At 44.5% G+C, this 23092-nt stretch overlaps 1 protein-coding gene across 5 annotated transcripts in view; it reads right to left on the minus strand.

Moving 5' to 3' along the window:
• Positions 1 to 23092, minus strand: part of LOC137314445 (exocyst complex component 6B) — a 628729-nt gene that overhangs the window by 364771 nt on the left and 240866 nt on the right. For all 5 annotated transcript variants that reach the window (XM_067979862.1, XM_067979811.1, XM_067979897.1 and 2 more), the window contains one exon: positions 12881 to 13057. In XM_067979862.1, coding sequence (XP_067835963.1) covers positions 12881 to 13057 — 177 coding nt within the window. The remainder of the gene's footprint in view (positions 1 to 12880; positions 13058 to 23092) is intronic.

Raw genomic sequence — 23092 nt, forward strand, 5'->3', positions numbered from 1 at the left:
ATGTAGGCCAGTGAGCACAGAGGTGATGGGTGAGTGCAGGTTAAAATACAGGCAAAGTTTTGGGCGGAGGATGGGAGGCTGGGAAGGAGAGCATTGGAATAGTTAAGTTTGGAGATGACAAAACCATGGATGAGGGTTTCAGCAGCAGATGGGCTGAGGCAGGGGCGGAGTGTAGCGATATTACTGAGTTACCTTAAGACTTAGGTTCAAGGGGTATTGGAGATAGAACAAATGTCACACAAGTAATCATCATGCAAACACATCTCAAAGCTTTGCAATTGAACCTCAACAATGGATTATCAAATGAGGGACGCGATGCTCATATCAAAAGAAACTTAGAGAGACCATACCATTGTGGAATGCTCTCCTCACTATATGGAATATAGCAAAACGAGGAACACTTGAAAGGCAACAGCAAGAGGGAGAATAGAAAATCAAGGCGACAAAGTAACGCAAGGTCTTTTTTTTCCCACAAGTAGACTCGTGACTTTAAAGTCAGGATCTTCAGTATACATTAGTAATCTAGAAAAACGTGAGGGTCCTGCCTGGAGTGCCTCCCATTGCATGGAAAACAAGTAGCCATTAAAATGGGGCTTTCTGGCAATTCAGTAAGTCAAAACTCATCTCACTGGATCAAGGTGGAAATTCTTAACCTTCTTGTTTTTTTTTCACTCTGCAACATCCTCCAGCCCTTCATGCGTCTGCTGGTCTTCTGACTCTGGTCAGCAGTTAGGCTCGCCAACTCTGGTTGGACGTATTCCTGGAGATTTCACGATACGACCTCCCGCCCCAGCCCCACACTCCCGCCACTGGTCGTCCAACCTGCCCATCCTCATGGTACCCCGCCTTTCCACGGCCAATTGGAAAGCTAACAGGTTCTTTGTTACCCGATTGGACTATTCTTGACCATCAGTCAAACAGGCTATTAGCCCCATCTCCAATATTTTTTATAACTAATAAATGAAAGTGGTCACAAAGGAAATGAAAAAAAAACACACACAATGCTTTTTTAATGCTCTCTATTATTTTTCTCCAGGGATTGCTCATAGCAGTGTCCTGGAGATTAATCATTAATTCCTGGAGACTCCAGGGAAATCCTGGAGGGTTGGCAACCCTACCCGCAGTGCATGTTTTCCCCTCTCCTTGCTTCACCATTGGTGGCAGAGCCTTCAGCCATCTTGGTTCCATTCTCTTTAACTCCCTCACTAAACCCCCTCCACCTCTCTCCCTGCCTTTAAAAACTCCTTAAAACCCATTTATTCGACCAAACCCTCTGTCACCTCTCAACTCTCCGACAAATCCCGTTCCTCTCTTCTTCGTGAAGCACTCTTGGATATTTTCCTACGTGAAAGGCACATCTAAAGGCAAAAAGTAGCAGTAGTTGTTGTTGAAGAGGTCCTGTTGGCAAGAACTCTCATCATCGCCACTTAGTGAGGGGAAAACACAAAGGACATTGTACGCAGTTCGTCCTCTCTTTCATCTTGTGGACGATGCTTGGAGGCAAAGAGCCAGCACAGAGTTTAAAACCAATGTCACTGAAGAAAGTTTCAAAAATAAAGTGCTTTCTCTTCCTCCGAGCAGCAATTATAATAAAACTTTTCTGCTCCACCTGCCTCCTGGGAGTTTGCGAAAAAAGGCTTAAAACAGCCAACACCACTCAGACTGTAAACAATGACTGTAAATATTTACTCTGACTGGGTCACCGAATAATGAGAATACAAAGCTGGAATCTGTCCAGCCCTTCTTATGTTTGGGCTCAGTTGGTAGCCTCTGGGTCAGAAAGTTCAAACCCCACGGCAGGAGTTTGAGTGCGTAATGTATGCTAACACTCCAGCAAAAAACTGATCCGAGTGCTGTATTGCCAGAGGTGTCAACCTTCAGATAAGACATTAAACCGAGCTTCTGTTTGCCTGTGCAAGTGGGCATGAAAGGTCCCATAGCACTGATAAAGAAGCACACCAAGTTCTCTGTGTACTGGGCAATGTTCCTCCCTCAACTATCAAAAGAAAACACAGTTAAACTGGTCATTCTCATTACTGTTTGTGGGATCTCACTGTGTACAAAATGGAGCAAAATACAAAAAGCAGAGCAGGCTCAAGGGGCCATATGGTCTACTCCCACTCCTGCTCCTATTTCTTATGGCTGCCACATTTACCTACATAATAAGTGTCACTGCACTTCAAAGAATTCATTGTATGTGAAGCACTTTTAGGAACTTGGATAAACAATAAGAAAGAAGAAGAAAGACTTGTATTTATATAGAGCCTTTCACAACCTCAGGACGCATAACAATGTGATAGTGACCAGATCGTCTGTTTTTGGAGTTGGTTGAGGGATAAATTTTGGCCAGGACACCGGGGAGAATTTCCCAGCTCTTCTTCGAATAGTGCCATGGGATCTTTTATATCGACCTGAGAGGGCAGATGGGGCCTCGGTTTAACTCTCATCAGAAAGATGGCACCTCCCACAGCACTGCACTGGAGCGTCAGTCTAGATTTTGTACTCAAGTATCTGGAATGGGACTTGAACCCATGATCTTCTGCCTTGGAAGATGAGAGGGCTTACCCACTGAGCCAAGCCTGACACCTGCAAATATAGAAATGCAAGTCTTTGTATTCTTAACATTGATGACTTATAATCCATTTCTTTCTCACAAGTACGCCTGCACCAGCACTGTGTGACATGAAGCAACACTGATAAGCTCTACGATGTTTACACAACTCCAATTACTTTTTTTTTGCAGTTGAGACTTTTTTTTTAAGAAAGTGTTTTATTTCCTTTCTACCTTTCTTAGGCAACACTCCAGTTGGAGCTTCAACGCACCGTACCCTGGAGCCGTGAGGTTCCACATATGATTTATTTTTGTCGGGTAAAGGTATCAAGAGATATGGAGAAAAGGCAGGTAAATGGAGTTGAGATACAGATGAGCCATTATCTAATTGAATAGCTCAAGGGGCTGAATGGACCTACTCCTGATCCTATGGTTCCCCAAACAATGAGTTACCAATCTCGCCTGTGCCACGTGGGAAGATATGAAATGCATACTACGCACTTGACCAACAAGGACAGAGGAGGGAATTAGTGGCATGAGAGGTGATCTCATTGAAACATACAAGATTCTGATGGGGCTTGACAGGGTAGATGCTGAGAGGTTGTTTCCCATGGCTGAAGAGTCTAGAACTAGTGGGCATAGTCTCAGGATAAAGGGTCAGCCATTTAAGACTGAGATGAAGAGGAATTTCTTCACTCAGTGGGTTGTGACTCTTTGGAATTCTCTACCCCAGAGGGCTGTGGATGCTGAGTTGTTGATTATATTCAAGGCTGAGATCGATAGATTTTTGGACTCTAGGGGAATCAAGGGATATGGGGATCGGGCGGGAAAGTGGAGTTGAGGTCGAAGATCAGCCATGGTCTTCTTGAATGGCAGAACAGGCTCAATGGGCCATATGGCCTACTCCTACTCCTGCTTCTTATGTTCTTCTGGGACAGTTACCCCAGGCAGATCCTAATGGGCAGTCAAACAGCAATACGGGTGGACTCTTGGCAGAAGAGTGTTTGGCCAGATTCTTACAGCTGGAGATGGTACAATGAGAACCAGAAGGGGAGGAAAAACTAGTCAGAAAGAAAAAGTACATAATTGAGTTCGATGATCTCAGCCAGCAAGTCATCAATGGGCTAGCAATTGGCTTCAGGTTCCAAGCCTAGGGAGGGGAAAATTGGATAGGGTTCCTGCTCGATTTGTCAAAAATTACATCTCAAGGATGTGAGTAACGTTGGCAAGCCACATTTATTGCCCATCCCTAGTTGCCCTGACAACTGAGTGGCTTGCTAAGCAACCTCAAAAAGGGTAATAAGAGTCAACCATATAGTGTGGGACTGGGTAAGGACAGCAGGAACCCTTCCCTGAAGGACAACAGTGAACCAGTTGGGTTTTCATGACAATTTGGCAGCTTTCATGGTCATTTCTTTCTCGTACTAGCCCATAAATCGCCAAATTTATTGAATCCAACTTCACAAATTGCCAAGATAGGATTTGGACTCGTGTTCTCCCAGTAAGTAGTCCACTACACTACTGTACCCATCCTGATTACTATCTGGTACCCCTTGCTGGACTCATGCGCGTGTGAACATTAAGTGAAGACAGGATCAGGCTCTGCTATCGTGCCCCTCTCACGGTCAAATGACCTGCCGGCACCCACCGTCACCGCCCTTGAAGAATGTCAACTTCGCACAAAGTACCAGAGGAACTCTACCCCAGGTGGAAGTCAATGCCACAGGGGGAGAAAGAAAGCAGAAGAGTAAATCGGTGAAATAAAAGAACAATGAGAAATTTTAAAAGTGCTGTTCATCTCATCATGCCTGCTGCTTCCGACAGACATTGTGGAGTTTACAAGTGAAACCTTCAAACAGAGGAAACTCCGGAATTTCTACCTGACTCTGGAAGGTGTAGTGATTATGTTACTGGACCGGTAATCCAGAGAACGTGAGTTTCTGAATTCAGATTAAAACAAAATCTGGAAAATAAAAAGCTGGCATCAGTGAAAGAAACCATAAAGCTGTCGGACTGTCGTAAAAACCCAACTGGTTCACTAAGGAAACTTGCTGTGCTTACCAGGTCTGGGCCTGTGACTCCAGTCCCACATCACTCTTAACTGCTCTCTGAAGTGGCCTAACAAACCACTCAGTTGTATTAAACTGCTACGAAGAATAACAAAATCCTGGAACAGCACTGTGGGAGCACATTCACCACACGTACTGCAGTGGTTCAAGAAGGCGACCCACCCAAACCTTCTCTGGGCAACTCGGGATGGACAATAAATGGCAACACCCACACCCTGAGAATTTTTTTTTAGAACTCAGGATGGCAGTCAATGCTTACAATTTATAAGGTTCAATCCTGATTGGTTGCAATTCACTTATGACATTCAGATGGTCCGACAAAATGTGGAACCACAGGGCTCCGCACAGTGAAACACTCCGTATCATGAACAATTCCAGGCAACAGAAATTTAAGCTCCTAAATCGGCCTTACCCACATTCCAGAAAAATAAAATTCCCAATTTTCCACCCCAGACCATTTGATTTTCACCTGGTTTTTCTCCTTTTTATTGCCATTTCACCATCCTCTAATGAAGACCTTTCTCTTTGCCCCATTATTTTTGCTGGATTCAGACAGACAATCTTGTCCCCTGCTTCCCAAAATCCTGCACTCTCTCTTCCGACCTGCATTCCCTATTCCTGCCAAATGGTTTCCTAAGCAGAGTAATTTTGCTAGCCCCAGAGCACCATGGGAAAAGAAGAAATATACTGAGAATGAACACCGGTGGCGTATCCCTCTTTCTCAGTAAGTTTTTCTCAAAGTGAATATTGACTCCACTGTGTCAGCCATGAGTTGGAGGCGAGGCAGGACTTACTGCACGACTTACAGCAAACAGTCCATTTACTCAGCAAATAGAATCTGTTTAAACAGCGCACTACAGCAAACAGTCTATTTACTCAGCAAACAGAGTCTATTTAAACAGCACCTTCAGCAGTCTATTTATTTACTCAGCAGAGTCTATTTAAACAGCGCACTACAGCAGTCTATTTAAACAGAGTCTCTCTGAACTACAGCAAACAGAACTCATGGCCGAAACTACAGCAAAGTCTTCCGATAAGAGGATTATTTCTCCAGCAAAATGCAGTGAGAGGAGGATAGTCACATAACACTAATTATGTGCGTAAAATCAAAACCAGTCACTTACAGCAGTGTGGGCTCCAGGCCTGATTGATGGGGGAATTACCCAATCATCTCCATTCTGGCCAGGACTTGCGGTGTCACGATATACAGTCGGCCCCCCCCCCACCGCCTCCAATTTTACAACAACCTTTTCCTTTTATCTTTCTCTTCATGAGTTTTTGTTTAAACCTATTTTTAGAGAAGTATGAAATAAACACCGAAAAGTTTCAGAGTTCAGCCTCTCTTTAAGTCCTGAAATCAGCCTTATCGCTCTTCTCAGGGTCCTTTCCAAAATGCATCAATGTCCTTTCCAAGGCAGGGTGCCCAGAACTGCTCCCACTATTCCAGCTGCAGCCTCATCAATCACTCTCTGGGCTAAAATTACCTGTTCTGATTTACAACCGAATGCCCCCAAGATATTTCCCAGGGGTTAATTCATATCATGTGTTACACATCAGAAACCCTAGGGAGTTCACCGTTCTCACGCATGCACACATGAAGAGTGCAACCTTTTGTATGGGAGGAGTAGGTAATGGAAGCAACCCCTTCACTGCAGAAATATACTTCATCCATCCGATCGAAAACCAAAACCAACAGCAGTGAGACAGAAGTCCATGTCACAGCTTGATCACCTTCCTCCAGCTAAGAATTAGTTTCAGAGCCATGTGACATCTGAATAGATATGTGGGTCTAGGCTTTTCTTTTTCATTGCCAGGTTTCTTCTTAACGATGCAAAGAAAGAATTAGATTTATATAGTGCCTTTCACGACCTCAGGACCTTCCAAAGCCTTTTGCAGCCAATTAAGTACTTTTGGAGTGCAGTCACCTGCTGTAATGTAGGGAAATATGGCAGCCAATTTACACACAGCAAGGTCCCACAAACAGCAATGAGATAAATGGCCAGATAATCTATTTTTTTTTAAAAAGGGGATGATTGGGGGTTAAATATTGGCACTGGGGAGAGCTTCTTCAAAAAATGCATTGGGATCTTTTACATCCACCTGAGAGGGAAGACGGGACCAGGTCTCATCCAAATGACGGCACCTCCGACAGTGCAGTATTCCCTCAGTACTGCAATGAAGTGTGAGTCTAGATTATGTGTGCAAGCCTCTAAAGTGGGGCTTGAAGCCATGACCTTCTGACTCAGAGGCGAGAGGGTGCTACCATGGAGCCAAAATGGAAAAGTTAGGATTAAGAGAAATCATTCTTTATGATAGCAGGCAGATGACCTTATGCATGTCACTGTATCGGTTAGAAAGCCATGTAAAATCATGGCCTGACGAATATTTTACTTAAAAGAGACTTAAGGAAACAACATGGTGCCAAATGAAAATCAGCCTAGTTTCACAGACGCGACACAACATATAACGCTTTATGATTTTATTGCATTTTCAGTACAATGGAAGTGGCCATAGTTAGTTACTGAAGCTTCTCACCATTCTGACTATATAAAGGGTCGCTCCATCATTAGGTTATGCTACAGTGCCCTCTATGGCCTATTGGAAAAGTGCACCACTTGTTGTCGGACTAAAACCGTAACAAAGGCAGAAGAACCTATGTTTGGCTGATTGTGCAGCCTGTGTTGAATTAGCTCTCAGCGGTTGGGGCGCTGTAAGGTCGTGGGTTCAAACCCCACTCCAATACTTGAGTTTATAATCTGGGCTAAGACTCCAGGGCAGTACTGAGGGAGTCCTGCATTGGCGCGGGAGGGAGGGAGGGGGTCACCCTTTGCATGAGATACTAAAACGAGACCCTGTCTACCTTTTCAGGAGGATGTAAAAAAGCCCGTGACACTTTTTGAAGACATGCAGGGAGCTCACCCAGTCTTGTGGCCAATATTTTTCCCTCAACCAACAACCACCAGAACAGCTTCATTGATGACTCATCTGTGAAGCGCCTTGGGACGTTTTTTACTACCTTAAAGGCGCTATATAAATGCAAGTTGTTGTTGTTAATGCTGTTTGTGGGACCTTGATGCTAGCAGACTGGCTGCAGCACTTGTCTACCTAGTAACAGTGGCTGCATTTCAATAGTGATTCATTTGTGCTTGGGATGAGGGCAAGGGTACATTTGCTGCCTTACCAACCGAGCGGTTTATTTGGGCACCTCAGAATGCATTAAGGGTCAAAAAGGTGCCATATAAATGCCCATGGGCTAGCTATTAGGGTAGCGGGGTGGGGAAAATCAGCCAGGGTTCTCTGGCTCATGATTGCTATCCGGTGGCCCCTGTTGGCAAGTCCGCGTGTGGCCATCAAAGCAAGGGCAGTGTGTTGCACCACCATGATGCCACCAACGCCAACTATTGTGGAAAATATTTGCTGAGGCAAAAGAAAGGAAGGAAAGAAGAAAGAAAGAAAGAAAGAACGAACTTGCATTTATATAACGGCTTACACGACCTCAGGATGCCCCAAATTGCCAATGAAGTACTTTTTGAAGTGTGGCCACTGTTGTAATGTAGGGACATGCAGCTGCTAATTCTGCGCACAGCAAGATCTCACAAACAGCAATGTGATAATGACCAGATAACCTATTTTAGTGATGTTGGTGGAGGGATAAATATTGGCCAAGACACCAGGGAGAACTCCCCTGCTCTTCTTCAAAATAGTGCCATTGGATCTTTTACGTCCACCCGAGGAGGCAGAAAGGCTTCCGAAAGACGGCACCTCCGACAGTGCAGCACACCCTCAATACTGTACCAGAGCGTCAACCTGGATTCTGTGCTCAAGTCTCTGCTCACATAAGATTAATTTAATTTGGCCGATGCAGCAGAAGGCTGCTAGCTCCAGTAGATCTATACCCAAGTGCCCGCTGACGAAGAGGAAATTGGGGGGAGGGGGGGGCTGAGAAAAGAAAACTATCATGTACATCTAGCTCCAGTCGATGCAGTTTTAATTTTTGCAGAGACACGGAATCTGTAACATAACTGCAGCTTGATAAGGTAGGGGAGGGTAGTGACTGTGGCACTGGACCAGCAACCCAGAGGTCGTGAGTTCAAATCCCGACCATGGCAAGTACTGAAATCGAATTCAATAAATCAATTTATGGGCTGGCGACAGAAATGTATTGCAAAAGACCAACTGGTGCACTAATGCCCTTCTGGGAAGGAAACCTGCCACTCCTACCCAGTCTGACCTCCACATGACTCCTGTCTCGCACGACATGATTGATCGCTAATGCCCTCTGAGGTGGGCCAGCAAGCTGCTCAGTGGTCAGGGCGACAAATGCAGCCACGCCCACATCCCGAGAAAAGCTTTAAAAATATAGTGGTCCAGATGTGAGCCCATTCAATCAGAAGTGGTTTGAGAGATGCCGCTCCCCTTCCCGAGAAGATGGTCTCGCACAGCTTCAGCTCAAGCAACCCGCTGGACTTCCTTTCAGTTTTGGTGACACACTCTTCTGGAAACTAGCCAGTGTTGAAATGGCAATGAGTGGAGCGCTGTGCTTGCATTCATGGGCAACGCCCTGAGCACTGAGTGGATAGGGTACGGTGGCAAGGTGGTTATGCTGCTGGACGAGTAATCCAGAGAACTCAAGTTCAAATCTCACCATGGCAGCTTTAATCTGGAAATCATGAAGCTGTCGAATTTTCATTAAAACTGAACTGGTTCAACTGATGTCCTTTAGGGAAGGAAACCTGCTGTCCTTACCCGGTCTGGGCCTATATGTGACTCCAGTCCCCACACCAACGTGACTCTCAACTGCCCTGTGAAGTGACCCAAGCAAGCCACTCAGTTGTATCAAGCTGCCAGTCAAGTAGAAGGCCCACTACCACCACCAGCACCTTCAACTATGGATGGGCAATGTGCCCACATCCCAAGAATGAATAAAAAAAGTATAACTTGGTACTGCCAGCTCCACGAGGTAGGCACCAGTGTCAAACCAGTAACTGCATGGATTACAAAGATCCGTCACCAGTTTCGACTTGACACTTTTTGCAGGGAAGAGATATTCTTTTGGGGAAGGGGAGGGGTAGGGGGAGAAGCAGAGTTTTTTGTTCTCTCCCTTTTTTGAAGCTGTTAAGAATCTCACTTAATTACAGTTGTGAAGTCTGAGGAGTAGTTATTTTGGTTACAAAGCCGCCTCTAAATAATTTAAAACAGCATCGAGTGATTGTCAGCTGACCAGCTGCAAAAGTGGAAAGGTAACATCTGGTTCGCTGCTCTTTAGCTAATACTTTCCTTCGCCTTGTTGCCAGTCGATTGAGGCAGAGAAAGTTTGAGCGAGATAAACTCCCTTTACAACCTGGAACCTTTCAGCCACTAAAGCTGGTAAAACTTTTACATCTTTACTTCTTTTTCATGTCATCTACAAAGATCCAGGGGAGGAGTAGAAATAAACCAGAGTCCCAAGCAAACGAGACCCGTGTGAGAGAGAGCGTGAGTGTGAGTGTAGTTGATGAGTGAGTGAGCAAGCGAGTGCACAAGTGAGAGTGTGAGATTTAGAAGATTATGGGAGTTGTATCCCTTATCTAGCAATGCTTATTATATATAAAAGTGTTCGTCAAGCTGGCAAATTTAAGATTCGGAATACACAGCAATCAATCAGCGCCTGAAAGAGAAAGACAGGATGAGAACCTGGGTACAGGGCACAGAGGACAACAGGAATTAGGCACCCGAGCTAAGAGGAAAGACTCAGGAAGCTGGGGAGAAGGCAATCAAGCAGACAGGTTTGTTGCAGGAGAGACTTCAACAACTGCAGATGTGGTGAATCCAATCAAAGAAATAACTTGCATTTCTCTAGCGTTTTTCGCATCCTCAGGACGTCCCAAAACACTTTGCAACCAATGAATTACTTTTAAAGTGCAGTCACTGTTACTTTGAATGTAAACACGGCAGCCAATTTGTGCACTGCAAGGTCCCATAGATCGCAATGAGGTGAATGACTTGTTCATTTGTTTTAGTGGTATTGGTTGAGTGATAAATTGGCCAGGACATGGGGAGAATTTCCTACTCTTAGGGATATAGGGCTGTAGGCTTGTTAACTTCCATCCGAGGGGGCAGATAGGGACTCGGTTTAACGTCTCATCCAAAAAATGGCCCCTCCAACATTTCAGCCCTCCCTCAGTACTGCACTGGAGTGTCAGCCGAGATTATATGCTCAAGTGAGGAAATGCAAATGAAGCCTTGGAAATTGGGATGGGAAGAATGATCTGTTGAGGTTCAGGATAGAGCTTTACTCTGCATCTCGCTGTGCCAAATCCTGGTCCGGGAGTGCTCAGTGCTGACACTGGTGCCCCAAGTGGAATTCTGAACGTTATATAAGTATGGAACAAGCAAAAAACATTCCAGGCATAGAATCCAATCTCCCTTATCATGGGTTCTACCCAACCAATTTAATCTGAGGGAAATTTCGGCAATAATACTCCTAGATCCCATCATCTGCACCTCAGTCAGTCGCGCGCTCTCACATTCTTAGTCAAAAGGTTGTGGGGTTCAAGACCCCTTGAAGACCTGACCATAAATCTAGGCAGACACTTCGGTTTATTACTGAGTGAGTCATGCGCGAGTCAAATGCAAGATTAAACTGAGATCTCATTTTCCTGCTCAGGTGAATGTTAAACATCCGTGGTACTATTCGAACAAGTGCAGGAAGTGCTCCCGGTATCCTGGCCAACATTACTCCCTCAACCAACACATGGTCATTTATCTCATTGCTGCTTGTGGGATCTTCGCAAATTGGCTGCTGTGTCTGCCTTCATAACGTGGAGATGCCGGTGATGGACTGGGGTTGACAATTGTAAACAATTTTACAACACCAAGTTATAGTCCAGCAATTTTATTTTAAATTCACAAGCTTTCGGAGACTTCCTCCTTCCTGAGGAAGGAGGAAGTCTCCGAAAGCTTGTGAATTTAAAATAAAATTGCTGGACTATAACTTGGTGTTGTAAAATTGTTTACAATTGCCTTCATAACAACAGTGGCAATACGTTAAAAATAATTAATTGGCTGCGAGGTACTTTGGGATGTCCTAAGGCACAAGATAAATGCAAATTCATTCTTTCCTAATCAAGCCAAGCTTAAAAATACATGTCTATTCCAACATCTCCACTACTGATCTTCCAGAGATGGAAGTTCCTTGATCACAGCACCACAACAGCCAACGTGTTCAATTAAGTACTTGTTTATTTCTATCTACACTGATCCCGATAACCTTCAGTCTTATTCTGAAACCAGTTATTTATCTGGTTCTCTTCCTGAAGTAGTTTAACACAGCTCAGGTGTTTTTTGTGAGAGCTAATTCCAGATGTCAACTACCCCATGGGCAAATTAAGCTCTTCTGATCTCTGGTATTGCTGATCTAAAGTTGATCTAAAGCAGATTGTTGCCATGCAGTGATTCAAGAAGGAGGCCCACCACCAATCTCTTTGAGCAACCAGGGATGGTCAATAAATGCAGCCGTGAGTGTCAACCACATCCCAAGAACCGAAAAATGTGCACATATTCTAATTTGTAAAACCAGTCACAATGTTAGATCAGTCACCTAATTGAGTCAACAAGGACTAAGACATGTAGCAGTTGCTCAGAGGCAATGGTCAGATACCTAGAATGTACAGCACAGAAACAGCCCATTTGGCCTGACTGGTTTATGTTCCACAAGAGCCTCCTCCCACCCCTCTTCATCCAACCCTAAGGTGTCGACACAAGACTGTTTGTCTTCAAGATAAAAACATAAGAAATAGGAGCAGGAATAGGCCATACGGTCCCTCGAACCTGCTACACCATTTAATAAGATCATGGCTGATCTTCGACCTCACTCCACTTTCCTGCCCAATTTCCATATCCCTTGATTCCCTTAAAGTCCAAAAATCTATTGATCTGAGTCTTGAATGTACTCAACGACCATCCTCAGCCCTCTGGGGTGGAGAATTCCAAAGATTCACCACCCTCTAAGTGAAGAACTTCCTCCTTATCTCAGTCCTAAATCGCCCACCCCTTATCCTGCGACTATGCCCCCTAGTTCTAGACTCTCCAGCCAGGGGAAGAGCCTCTCCACATCTACCCTGTCAAACCCTCTAAGAATTTTATACATTTCAATGACATCACCTTTCATTCTTCTAAACTCCAGAGAATGTAGGCCCATTCTACTCAATCTCTCCTCATAGGATAACCCTCTCATCCCAGAAATCAAGATAGTTTGGGGATTTGGTGAATGATTAATTACCTCCTCTTCATCCTCCTCATCTTCAACATCCAAGATTCCAGAATCCTGCTCTGACATTGGGCTGGTACCGTCCACCTCTGCATCAAACCCAATGCCACCATCTTTCTTCACTTTCTTCCCAGTCCCGGTCTTGTGCTGCTGAGAGACTATGTTATCCAGGTTCCTCTGCTGTTGGGCCTAAAAAAAAAGCAATAATGCATTTTTAGAACAGGTTGACTTGTAGATTCTGCTGGCATGCAAGCAACTTTTGAGTGCATTATAGACATAAATCCAGGGCATAACAAGTGTAGTAGAGCTCCAAATGAAGCAAAGAACGAACCACCGCATTTCATGAACTCAGGACCTTCCAAAGCGCCTCAAGAACAATGAACTGCTTTTTGAAATGTTATCACTGATGTGATGTGGACAAACGCAGCAGCCAATTTGTGCACAGCAAGGTCCCACAAACAGCACTTAAGATAAACGGTTAATTAATCTGTTTTGCTAATGTTCGTTGAAGGACTAATGTTGGCCAAGACAATGGGAGAAGTCCTCTGCTCTTTGAAAAGTACCATGGGTTCTCTTACGTCCACCTTAGTGGTGAGAAAGAGCCTCTGTTTAACTTCTCAACCAAAAGATGGCACTCCCTCACTACTATACTGACGTGTCAGTCTAGGTTATGTGTTGAGAGAGAGAGACAGAAAGAGAGAGAGGGGCTTGAATTCACGACCTGCTGACTCAGGGGCAAATGTGATAGCAACACGGCGCTGGAAACTGAATTTGACTACCACCTGAATACTCAACTAGTAAAGGACCAGTTGAGTATTCCAATGGTCAGTGATAGGCTTGATAGATTTGTATCCTCACTATGCTGAAATTAACGCTACCTTATTCCGTAACAGGACCTCAAGACACTGGAACCCCTCCCCTCCACCTTATTCTCCTGCTAAAATCTACAAGCTTTTCAAACCCATGGTTGGTATCAGCTAATCTTTGCTTCCAGACTTAGCACACCTTCTTTATTATGGACGGGCTAAAGATTGATAAAGAGGAGGTACTAGAAAGGCTGGCTGTAGATAAGTCGCCCGGTCCGGATGAGATGCATCCTAGGTTGCTGAGGGAAGTAAGGGTGGAAATTGCAGACGAGCTGGCCATAGTCTTCCAATCCTCCTTAGATACAGAGCTGGTGCCAGAGGACTGGAGAATTGCAAATATTACACCATTGTTCAAAAAGGGTGTTAGGATAAACCCGGCAACCGTAGGCCACCTCGGTGGTGGGGAAGCTTTTAGAAACGATAATCCGGGACAAAATTAGCAGTCATTTGGACAAGTGTGGATTAATAAAGGAAAGCCAGCAAGGATTTGTTAAAGGCAAATCGTGTTTAACTAACTTGATAAGAGTTTTTTGATGAGGTAACAGAGAGGGTTGATGAGGGTAGTGCGGTTGATGTTGTGTATATGGACTTTCAAAAGGCATTTGATAAAGTATCACATCATAGACTTGTTAGCAAAATTAAAGCCCAATGGATTAAAGGGACAGTGGCAGCGTGGATACAAAATTGGCTAAGGTACAGAAAGCATACAGTAATGGTGAATAGTTGTTTTTCGGACTGGAGGTAAGTGTACAGTGGTGTTCCCCAAGGGTCGGTACTAGGACCACTGCTTTTTTTCATATATATTAATGACTTGGACTTGGGGGTACAGAGCACAATTTCAAAATGTGCAGATGTGCAAATAGTGAGGAGGGCAGTAATAGACGCCATGGGGACAGACAGGCTGGTGGAATGGGTGGACACGTGATAGATGAAATTTAACGCAGAGAAGTGTGAAGTGATACATTTCACTGAAGAACGAGGAGAGGCAATATAAACTAAATGGTACAATTCTAAAGGGGATGCAGGAACAGGGATACCTGGGGGTGTATGTGCACGAATCTTTGAAGGTGGCAGGACAGGTTGAGAACGCGGTTAAAAAAGCATATGGGATCCTGGGCTTTATAAATAAGAGGCATAGAGTACAAAAGCAAGGAAGTTATGTTGAACCTTTATAAAACACTGGTTCGGCCACAACTGGAGTATTGTGTCCAATTCTGGACACTGCACTTTAGGAAGGATGTGATGGCCTTAGAGAGGGTGCAGGGATGAGGGACTTCAGTTACGTGGATAGACTGGAGAAGCTGGGGTTGTTCTCCTTAGAGCAGAGAAGGTTGGGAGGAGATTTGATAGAAGTGTTCAAAATCATGAAGGATTTAGATAAAGTGAATAAAGCAAAACTGTTCCCACTGGCGGAAAGGTCAAGGACCAGAAGAGAGAGATTTAAACTGCAGTTATGCAGGGCCTTGGTGAGACTATACCTGGAGTATTGTGTGCAATTTTGGTCTCCTTACCTAAGAAAGGATATACTTGCCATAGAGGGAGTGCAGCGAAGGTTCACCAGACTGATTCCTGGGATGGCAGGACTGTTGTATGAGGAGAAATTGGGTTGACTAGGCCTGTATTCACTAGAGTTTAGAAAAATGAGAGGGGATCTCATTGAAACGTATAAAATTCTGACAGGGCTAGACAGACTGGATGCAGGTAAGATGTTTCCCCTGGCTGGGGGGGTCCAGAACGAGGGGTCACAGTCTCAGAATACGGGGTAGGACATTTAGGACTGAGATGAGGAGAAATTTCTTCACTCAGAGGGTGGTGGACCTGTGGAATTCTCTACCATAGAAGGCTGTGGAGGCGAAGTCACTGAATATACTTAAGAAGGAGACAGATAGATTTCTAGACACAGAAGGCATCACGGGGTATGGGGAGAGCGGGAATATAATATTGAGACAGAAGATCGGCCATGATCATATTGAATGGCGGAGCAGGCTTGAAGGGCCGAATGGCCTACTCCTGCACCTATTTTCTATATGATTGGCAAAAGAACCAAAGGCGACATGAGTGAAAAACTTTTTTATGCAGCGAGTAGTTATAATCTGGAATGCGCTGCCTGAAAGGGTGTTGGAAGCAAATTCAATCATGGCTTTCAAAAAGGAATTGGATAAATACTTGAAGGGAAAAAATGTGCAAGGCTACAGGGGAAGAGCGGGGGAATGGAGCTAACTGGATTGCTCATGCAAAGAGCTGGCATGGGCTCGATGGGCCGAATGGCCTCCTTTTGTTGCTGTAACAATTCTATGATTCCACACCTTTTCCAACAGGTGTCAGCCGTGGCTTGGTGGGTAGCTATCTCGCCTCTGAGTCAGAGGTTGTGTGTTAAAGTCCCACTCCAGAGACTTGAGCACATAATCCAGGCTGACACTCCAGTGCAGTAATGAGGGAGTGCTGCACTGTCGGAGGTGCTGTCTTTCCGATGAAACATTAAACCGAGGCCCCGTCTGCCCTCTCAGGTGGACGCAAAAGATCCCGTTGCATTTTTTGAAGTAATACAAGGGGAGTTCTCCCCGGTGGCCTGGCCAATATCTATCCCTCAACCAATAACACTAAAAAACAGCTTATCTGGTCATTATCATATTGCTGTCTGTGGAACCTTGCTATGCGCAATTTGGCTGCCGCATTTCCTACATTACAACAGTGACTACAATTCAAAAAAAAGTCCTTCGACTGTAAAGCGCTTTGGAACGTCCCGAGGTCATGAAAGGTGCTATAGAAATCCAAGTTTTTCTTTCTTTCTACTGTTTTCAGCCTTGCTGGCATCTTGCTCCCTAGACCTTAGTTTCTTAATTTTAAAAGTGAGATAGGTCTTTAACGATTTCTTGGGATGTGTGCCAAGATAGCATTTATTGCCCATCCCTAGTAGCCCTGAGGCCATTAAGAGTCAACCACACAGTGTGGGACCGGAGTCAAATACAGGCCAGAATGGGCAGGGGTGGCAGGTTCCCTTCCCTGAAGGACATGAGCGAATCATTTGGGTTTGTACAACAATCAGGCTGCTTTTAAGTTCATTTCAACTGGTGCTAGATATATGTAAGGAATCTTACAACACCAGGTTATAGTCCAACAGTTTTATTTGAAAATCACAAGCTTTCGGAGGCTTTCTCCTTCTGAAAGCTTGTGATTTTCAAATAAAAGCGTTGGACTATAACCTGGTGTTGTAAGATTCCTTACATTTGTCCACCCCAGTCCATCACCGGCATCTCCACATCGGTGCTAGATATAGACAAGTTATCAAATTTATTGAATTAAGTTTCACAACTCTGGGTTGCCAGTCCAGCAGCATGACCATTAGGCACACGGAGAGTGTGTTTCCTGGTGTCCCTGGCATCACGCAGCAAGAATTGGGTTTTCAACTTTTACTCAACATTTTATTGGAGACTGGTGAAACCGCTGGACCAGGCCTTCATTCAAACAAACAGAGAGAGAATGCAAGGGCAGAGACCAAAAGCAAAAGCAAAAGCAAAAAAAGAACAAATAAACTATTAGTTGATACTCCTGAGAGTGTTCATCCAAAACACAACAATGTGAAAAGGATAAAATAGTTTCAGCTTTGAATGAAATAAATCGAAGTCTTTCCATGTGCAAGAGGCTGTTTCACATCATCATTTATAGATCCATTAATCTTTTACACCTGGGGTACTGCCTATACACTTGTCTTTTTATCAAGGGCCATAAATCTGAGCAGTGGCTTGTGCACTATCTTTCTCTTCATCTTGCTACCTCTCTTCTTACCTTCAAAGCCTAACTCACTAATTGCGTCTTCAGCCACCTCCAATAACTTCTCATATGATGTAGGCTCACACTTCACTGCAGTACTACAGGAGTGCTGCACTGTTGGAGATGGCATCTTTCGGATTGCGTGCTAAATCAAGGCTCTGTCTACCTGTAAAAGATCTCGCTGCACTTTTCCAAAAAGCAGGGAGCTCTCCCAGTGCCCTGGCCAATATGTGTCCCTCAACCAACACCACCAAAAACAGATTATCTTGTCATTTATCTCATTGCTGATGGTAGTACCCTGCTCTCCACAAATTGGAGGCTGCATTTGCAGTGACAGTGACACTTCAAAAAGATGTTTGTTGGCTGTGAAGCACTTTGGGACATTGAAGCTATAAAAGGCACCAAATAAATTAAATCCATCTTTCTTATCCTGCTTCTTGCTCTGTTTTGTTACAACCTATATAAATGAAACTTGTTGGCAGAAGTTCACGCCATGTGCATAACATCTCTCACATAGAAGCACGCCAGAGAATCCAACAGCAAGTTCCAAGTTCAGATCTGCAGCGGAAGGTTGTGGGTCCAGAACAAGGGGACACACATATAAGCTAACAGAGCAAATAAAGAATTTAGGAGGAATTTCTTTACACCGAGAGCAGTGAGAATGTGGAACTTGCTGTCACATGAAGTGCTTGAAGCAGATAACATTGATGCATTTAAGGGGAGGTTTGATGCATACGTGAGGGAGAAGGGTATAGGGATATGGGGAGAGGGTGGGAAGAGGTGTTTAGAGTGGGCAGAGGCTCCTTTGGGGTATAAACACCGGCATAGACCAGTTGGGCTGAATTGCCTGTTTCGGTGCTGTAGATTCTATGGTTCGGGGCCTCGTGCAGATTTGAACACGTAATCAAGGCTGGCCATTCAGTTCACAACTGAGGGCATGGCTGGGTTATCAAAAATGCGGTCCACTGCAGGAGTCATTGGACTGAAGTCCGTCTGCTTCTTGTGTAAGTGCATGTTAAAGTTCTCGGGACAAGACATTTGGATCGGTTTCTGAAAGGACAAGATATAATGGGCCAAAGGAGGGATGGACGGACAGAAAGTCAGAAGGGATGGGATAGATGGGATAGACGAGACGGGACAGACAAAACAAAAAGAGTGGCAGAGAGAGAAAGAAAAACAGCGCAAGGGAGTGGGAGCAAGAAACAATAAGAGTGAAAGAGAGAGAGAGAGAGAGTGAGAGAACACAAGAAAAAAAAAACACACACCATAACACAATATTCATACACAGGACATGTGTATCTGGGATTTCAAATATAGTGCAAATGTGGAATCTTGGCAAAAGACTTCCACATATCAACACACGGCAAAACTATCCTGTGATCAGAAATAATTTGATTGATTCCGAAATTTGAATTCCCTCAAAAGAAATCTCTTGCCCGTATCTGTCGTTGCTTTAAGTGGAATGGGCAAAAGGTGAAATGTTAACAATGACCCAAAGCATTAAGGCACCGCTTGTATATAACAGCCACACAATACAAATTGAGAGTGAACACTGGAGCACCATTACACATGATGAGATGCCATAACTACAGCCTGCATTTATATTCCATTTTTAACTAAGTAAAGGTCCCAATCTCAGCAAGACTGACGTACATGAAGACTAGATAAAAAGGAAGAAAAGAAGGCACATGCATTTATATAGTGCCTTTCATGACCTCCGGGCGTCCCAAAGCATTTTACAGCCAATTAAGTACTTTTGAAGTGTAATCACTGTTGTAATATAGGAAACGCGGCAGCCAATTTGCGCACAAACAGCAAGGTGATAATGACCAGACAGGACACCGGGGAGAACTCCTCTGCTCTTCTTCGAATATAGAGTGCTATGGGTTCTTTTACGTCCACCTGAGGGGCCAGACGGGGCCTCAGTTTAATGTCTCATCCGAAAGATGGCAGCTCTGACGGCGCAGCGCTCCCTCAGTGCTGCTCTGGGAATGTCAACCTGGATTGTGTGCTCAAGCCTCTGGAATGGGACTTGAACCCACGACCTTCTGACTCAGAGGCGAGAGCGCTACCCACTGAGTCACAGCTGACACTGACCTCCTGCACTTCCTAGTGATAGGACCTCGAAACAGGAAGTTCACATTGCTACATCCTTTGGCTACAGTTATTCTGAAAAGCAAACAATGGGACCTTGTATTTATGTAGCACATTGTGTCTCTCAGAAACATTTCAAAGTGCTTCACACACAATTACTTTGAAGTAAAGTGACTGTTGTTATTTAGACAAACATGGCAGCCAATCTACGCCAACAATGTCCCACAAACAGTGATGGGATGAATGACCAGTTAATCGGTTGGTTGAGGAAGGAACATTAGTCAGGACAAACATAAAATCACTATAAACTTGTAGACACAACCAATGAACAGAGCACTCACATCCACTCAAACATAAACTTCACATAGTAACGGCACAAACACATACTTAAAAGGACTTGCATTTATATAGCACCTTTCATGACCTCAGGAGGTCCCAAAGATCTTTGCAGCCAATTAGTAATTTTGAAGTATAGTCACTGTTGTAATGTAGGATACACAGCAGCCAAGTTGCGCACTGCAAGGTCCCACAAACAGGAATAAGACAATGTCCAGATAATCTGTTTTCGTGTTGTTGGTTGAGGGATAAACATTGGCCAAGACTCCCCAGCTCTTCTTCGAATATGAAGTGCCACTGGATCTTTTACATCCACCTGAGAGGGCAGACGGGGCCTCGGTTTGAACGTCTCACCCGAAGGACGGCACCTCTGACAGTGCAGCACTCCCTCAGTGCTGCGCTGGAGTTTTCAACCTAGATTTTGTGCTCAAGTCTCTGGGATGAACCCAGAGCCTTCTGACTCAGAGGCGAGAGTGCAACCCACTGAGCCACAGCTGGCTGTGGTCCTCACGCTTCGTGTCGTAAAATTAATATCACGTCTTCACTTGCTCATTCCACTTGCTGTAGCCATACACAGGCGAATTTTTAAAAAATATTTGCTGTAATGTTTTCCTTTGGGTAGATGACATCGTTCCCTAGAAGTTACAACAGTGGTCACCAGGAGTGAACCAATATTTACAGGGAGTCCCCACGAACACGCTCATATTCGCAGGAGGTCCTCAGGCGGTCAGTATTTACAGGGGTCACCAGGAGTGTGTCGATATTTGAATGTGGGGGGTGGGGGGTCTCTGCGCGTACATTATCATTTCTCACAAGTCCCCGGGAGCACGATATTTCCGGTGCGGAGGGTGGGGGGGGGGGTCCCCCAGGAATCTGTCGACATTTGCAGTATTCGTCGGGGTCATGTCCGTATCTGCAAGGGGTCGGGGGCTCCTGGAAGTATTGCCAGTACTTTCAACGGGTTCCCTGGAGAGTGTCCACATTTGCTGGGGGAGGGGAGGGGGGCGGAGGGCTCCTCGAGAGTGTATCAATATTTGTAGGGGCACCCTATCCGCGACACAGAAAAGTTTGAGAAAACAATTGGGTTCACACGTGTGCAGGAATGCACCACAAGTGTTTATCCGAGACACAAAAATATGGGAAGGACACGGTTTTGAGCTAACAAGGGTTTGTGCCAGGGTGCAGGAATTCAGATTTTGAAATAAGAGTTTAAAGTACCCAAAACTATTGTGAAAGGGAGTTCATAACAATACTCCACACAATACTTCCACAAAAACAATGGCAGGGAGCCAGGCAAACCTTCCAGAAACTACAATGAACTCTTGTCCCCCAATCAGACAAGTGCAGAGTTATTTTTGAGAAGTGCAAAGTCAACATGTTAACATTGTTTTTCCCTTTCTCCTGAACTAAAACGCAAACCCACAAGAATGATAAGAGCTGTTTGATTTGTCTGCCCCTGCTACTGTTATCTTCCAGCCCACTTCCCCATAGATCAGATCTAACAACAAAACTCCCTGTAAATGGACAGGGACGTGACAGATTGACTTGGCCTTTGTTTGACTCCAGAGCTACGGTCAGAAGTGCATGAACAAGGTTGAAGTAATGCGGTCTTGGGCTAAATAGGACATTTTATGTGCCAATAAAAGAAATATGTAAACATGACTTTGATAAAGAATTTTAAAATAAATCTGAAAAGATTATAATGATATATCTTTTTCTATATACCAGAATATCAAGTAAAATAAAAAGCAAACAAGATTTTAGAGTGTACAGCCGAAGGGAGAAGTCCCAGGAGTAATAGCTAACTTACTTAAATCACTACCCCGACCGCACCATGTAATATTCTGGTCGCTGTACAATTAGGAGAGGGTACAGAGGGCATCTAAACTGATGCCTGGGGTTCGGGTGCCGAGCTACCAGGAGAGGCCGAGCTACCGGGAGAGGGACTAAGAAAGCCAGGAATGTTTACACTAGGCCTAAAAAGGCAGCTCAAGAGAGACCTTATCAAAGTTTTCAAAATTCGTAGGGGTAATGAGAAACTGCACTCTTAACAGTATGTTTTGAGATAATCACAACAACAACTTGCATTTATATATTGTAAACAATTTTACAACACCAAGTTATAGTCCAGCAATTTTATTTTAAATTCACAAGCTTTCGGAGGCTTCCTCCTTCGTCAGGTGATAACTTGGTGTTGTAAAATTGTTTACAATTGTCAACCCCAGTCCATCACCGGCATCTCCACATCATGCATTTATATAGCAATAGAGTGCCTTTAACGTAGTAAAACATCCCAAAGACGCTTCACAGGAGCGTTATCAAACAAAATTTGTCACCGACCCACGTAAATTAGGACAGGTGACCAAAAGCTTGGTCAAAGAGGTAGGTTTTAAGGAGCATCTTAAAGGACGAGAGTTAGGTAGTGAGGCAGAGGGGTTTTTGGAGGGAATTCCAGAGCTTGGGGCCTAGGCAGCTGAAGGCACGGCCGTCAATGGTGGAGCAAAGGAAATCGGGGATGCGCAAGAGGCAATAATTGGAGGAGCACAGGGCTGGAGGAGGTTACAGAGATAGGAAGGAGCAAGGCCACGAAGGGGTTAGATCACAAGAATGAGAATTTTAAAATCGAGGTGCTGCCGGACCAGGAGCCTGTAAACTCTGTAACTGAGGGCAGAGGGGAGGTGAGTAAACAGTTTAGACTGAACCACTTTACACAGAAGATGGGGAATGACCAGGGAGATAGCGGAAAGAGTGTGGCAAGTTCAATGAAGAGATGAATAGTTTTGTGTGTAAGAGATAACCGAGGGGCGTAGGAAATTGTAGTCTTTCCTGATTGTGTGACTGTCCAGATGGACAATAATGGTCTTTTCTGATCCTGTATGTTCCCACATAAAATATAAATAAATATTACAATTCAGAATCTGTGTCCAAAATGGACTTGCTAATCATTAGTATTCATAAGACTTGCTTTCATAAATCTGCAGTGTACCAAGTGAAATGACATCCAGTATAGCTGCCTGAAAAGTCAGAACTGCATTAGTAAAGGAACTACTGGTTGAATACTATCTAGGGAACTCAGTCAGCCAATAGTTGCTCAAACAAACCTCAAGCCTTTTGGACAATTGTGCCTTTGAACAGGAGACCTGAGGAACAAAAGAAA

The sequence above is a fragment of the Heptranchias perlo genome, chromosome 1 (genome assembly GCF_035084215.1).
Source record: "Heptranchias perlo isolate sHepPer1 chromosome 1, sHepPer1.hap1, whole genome shotgun sequence".
Taxonomy (NCBI): domain Eukaryota; kingdom Metazoa; phylum Chordata; class Chondrichthyes; order Hexanchiformes; family Hexanchidae; genus Heptranchias; species Heptranchias perlo.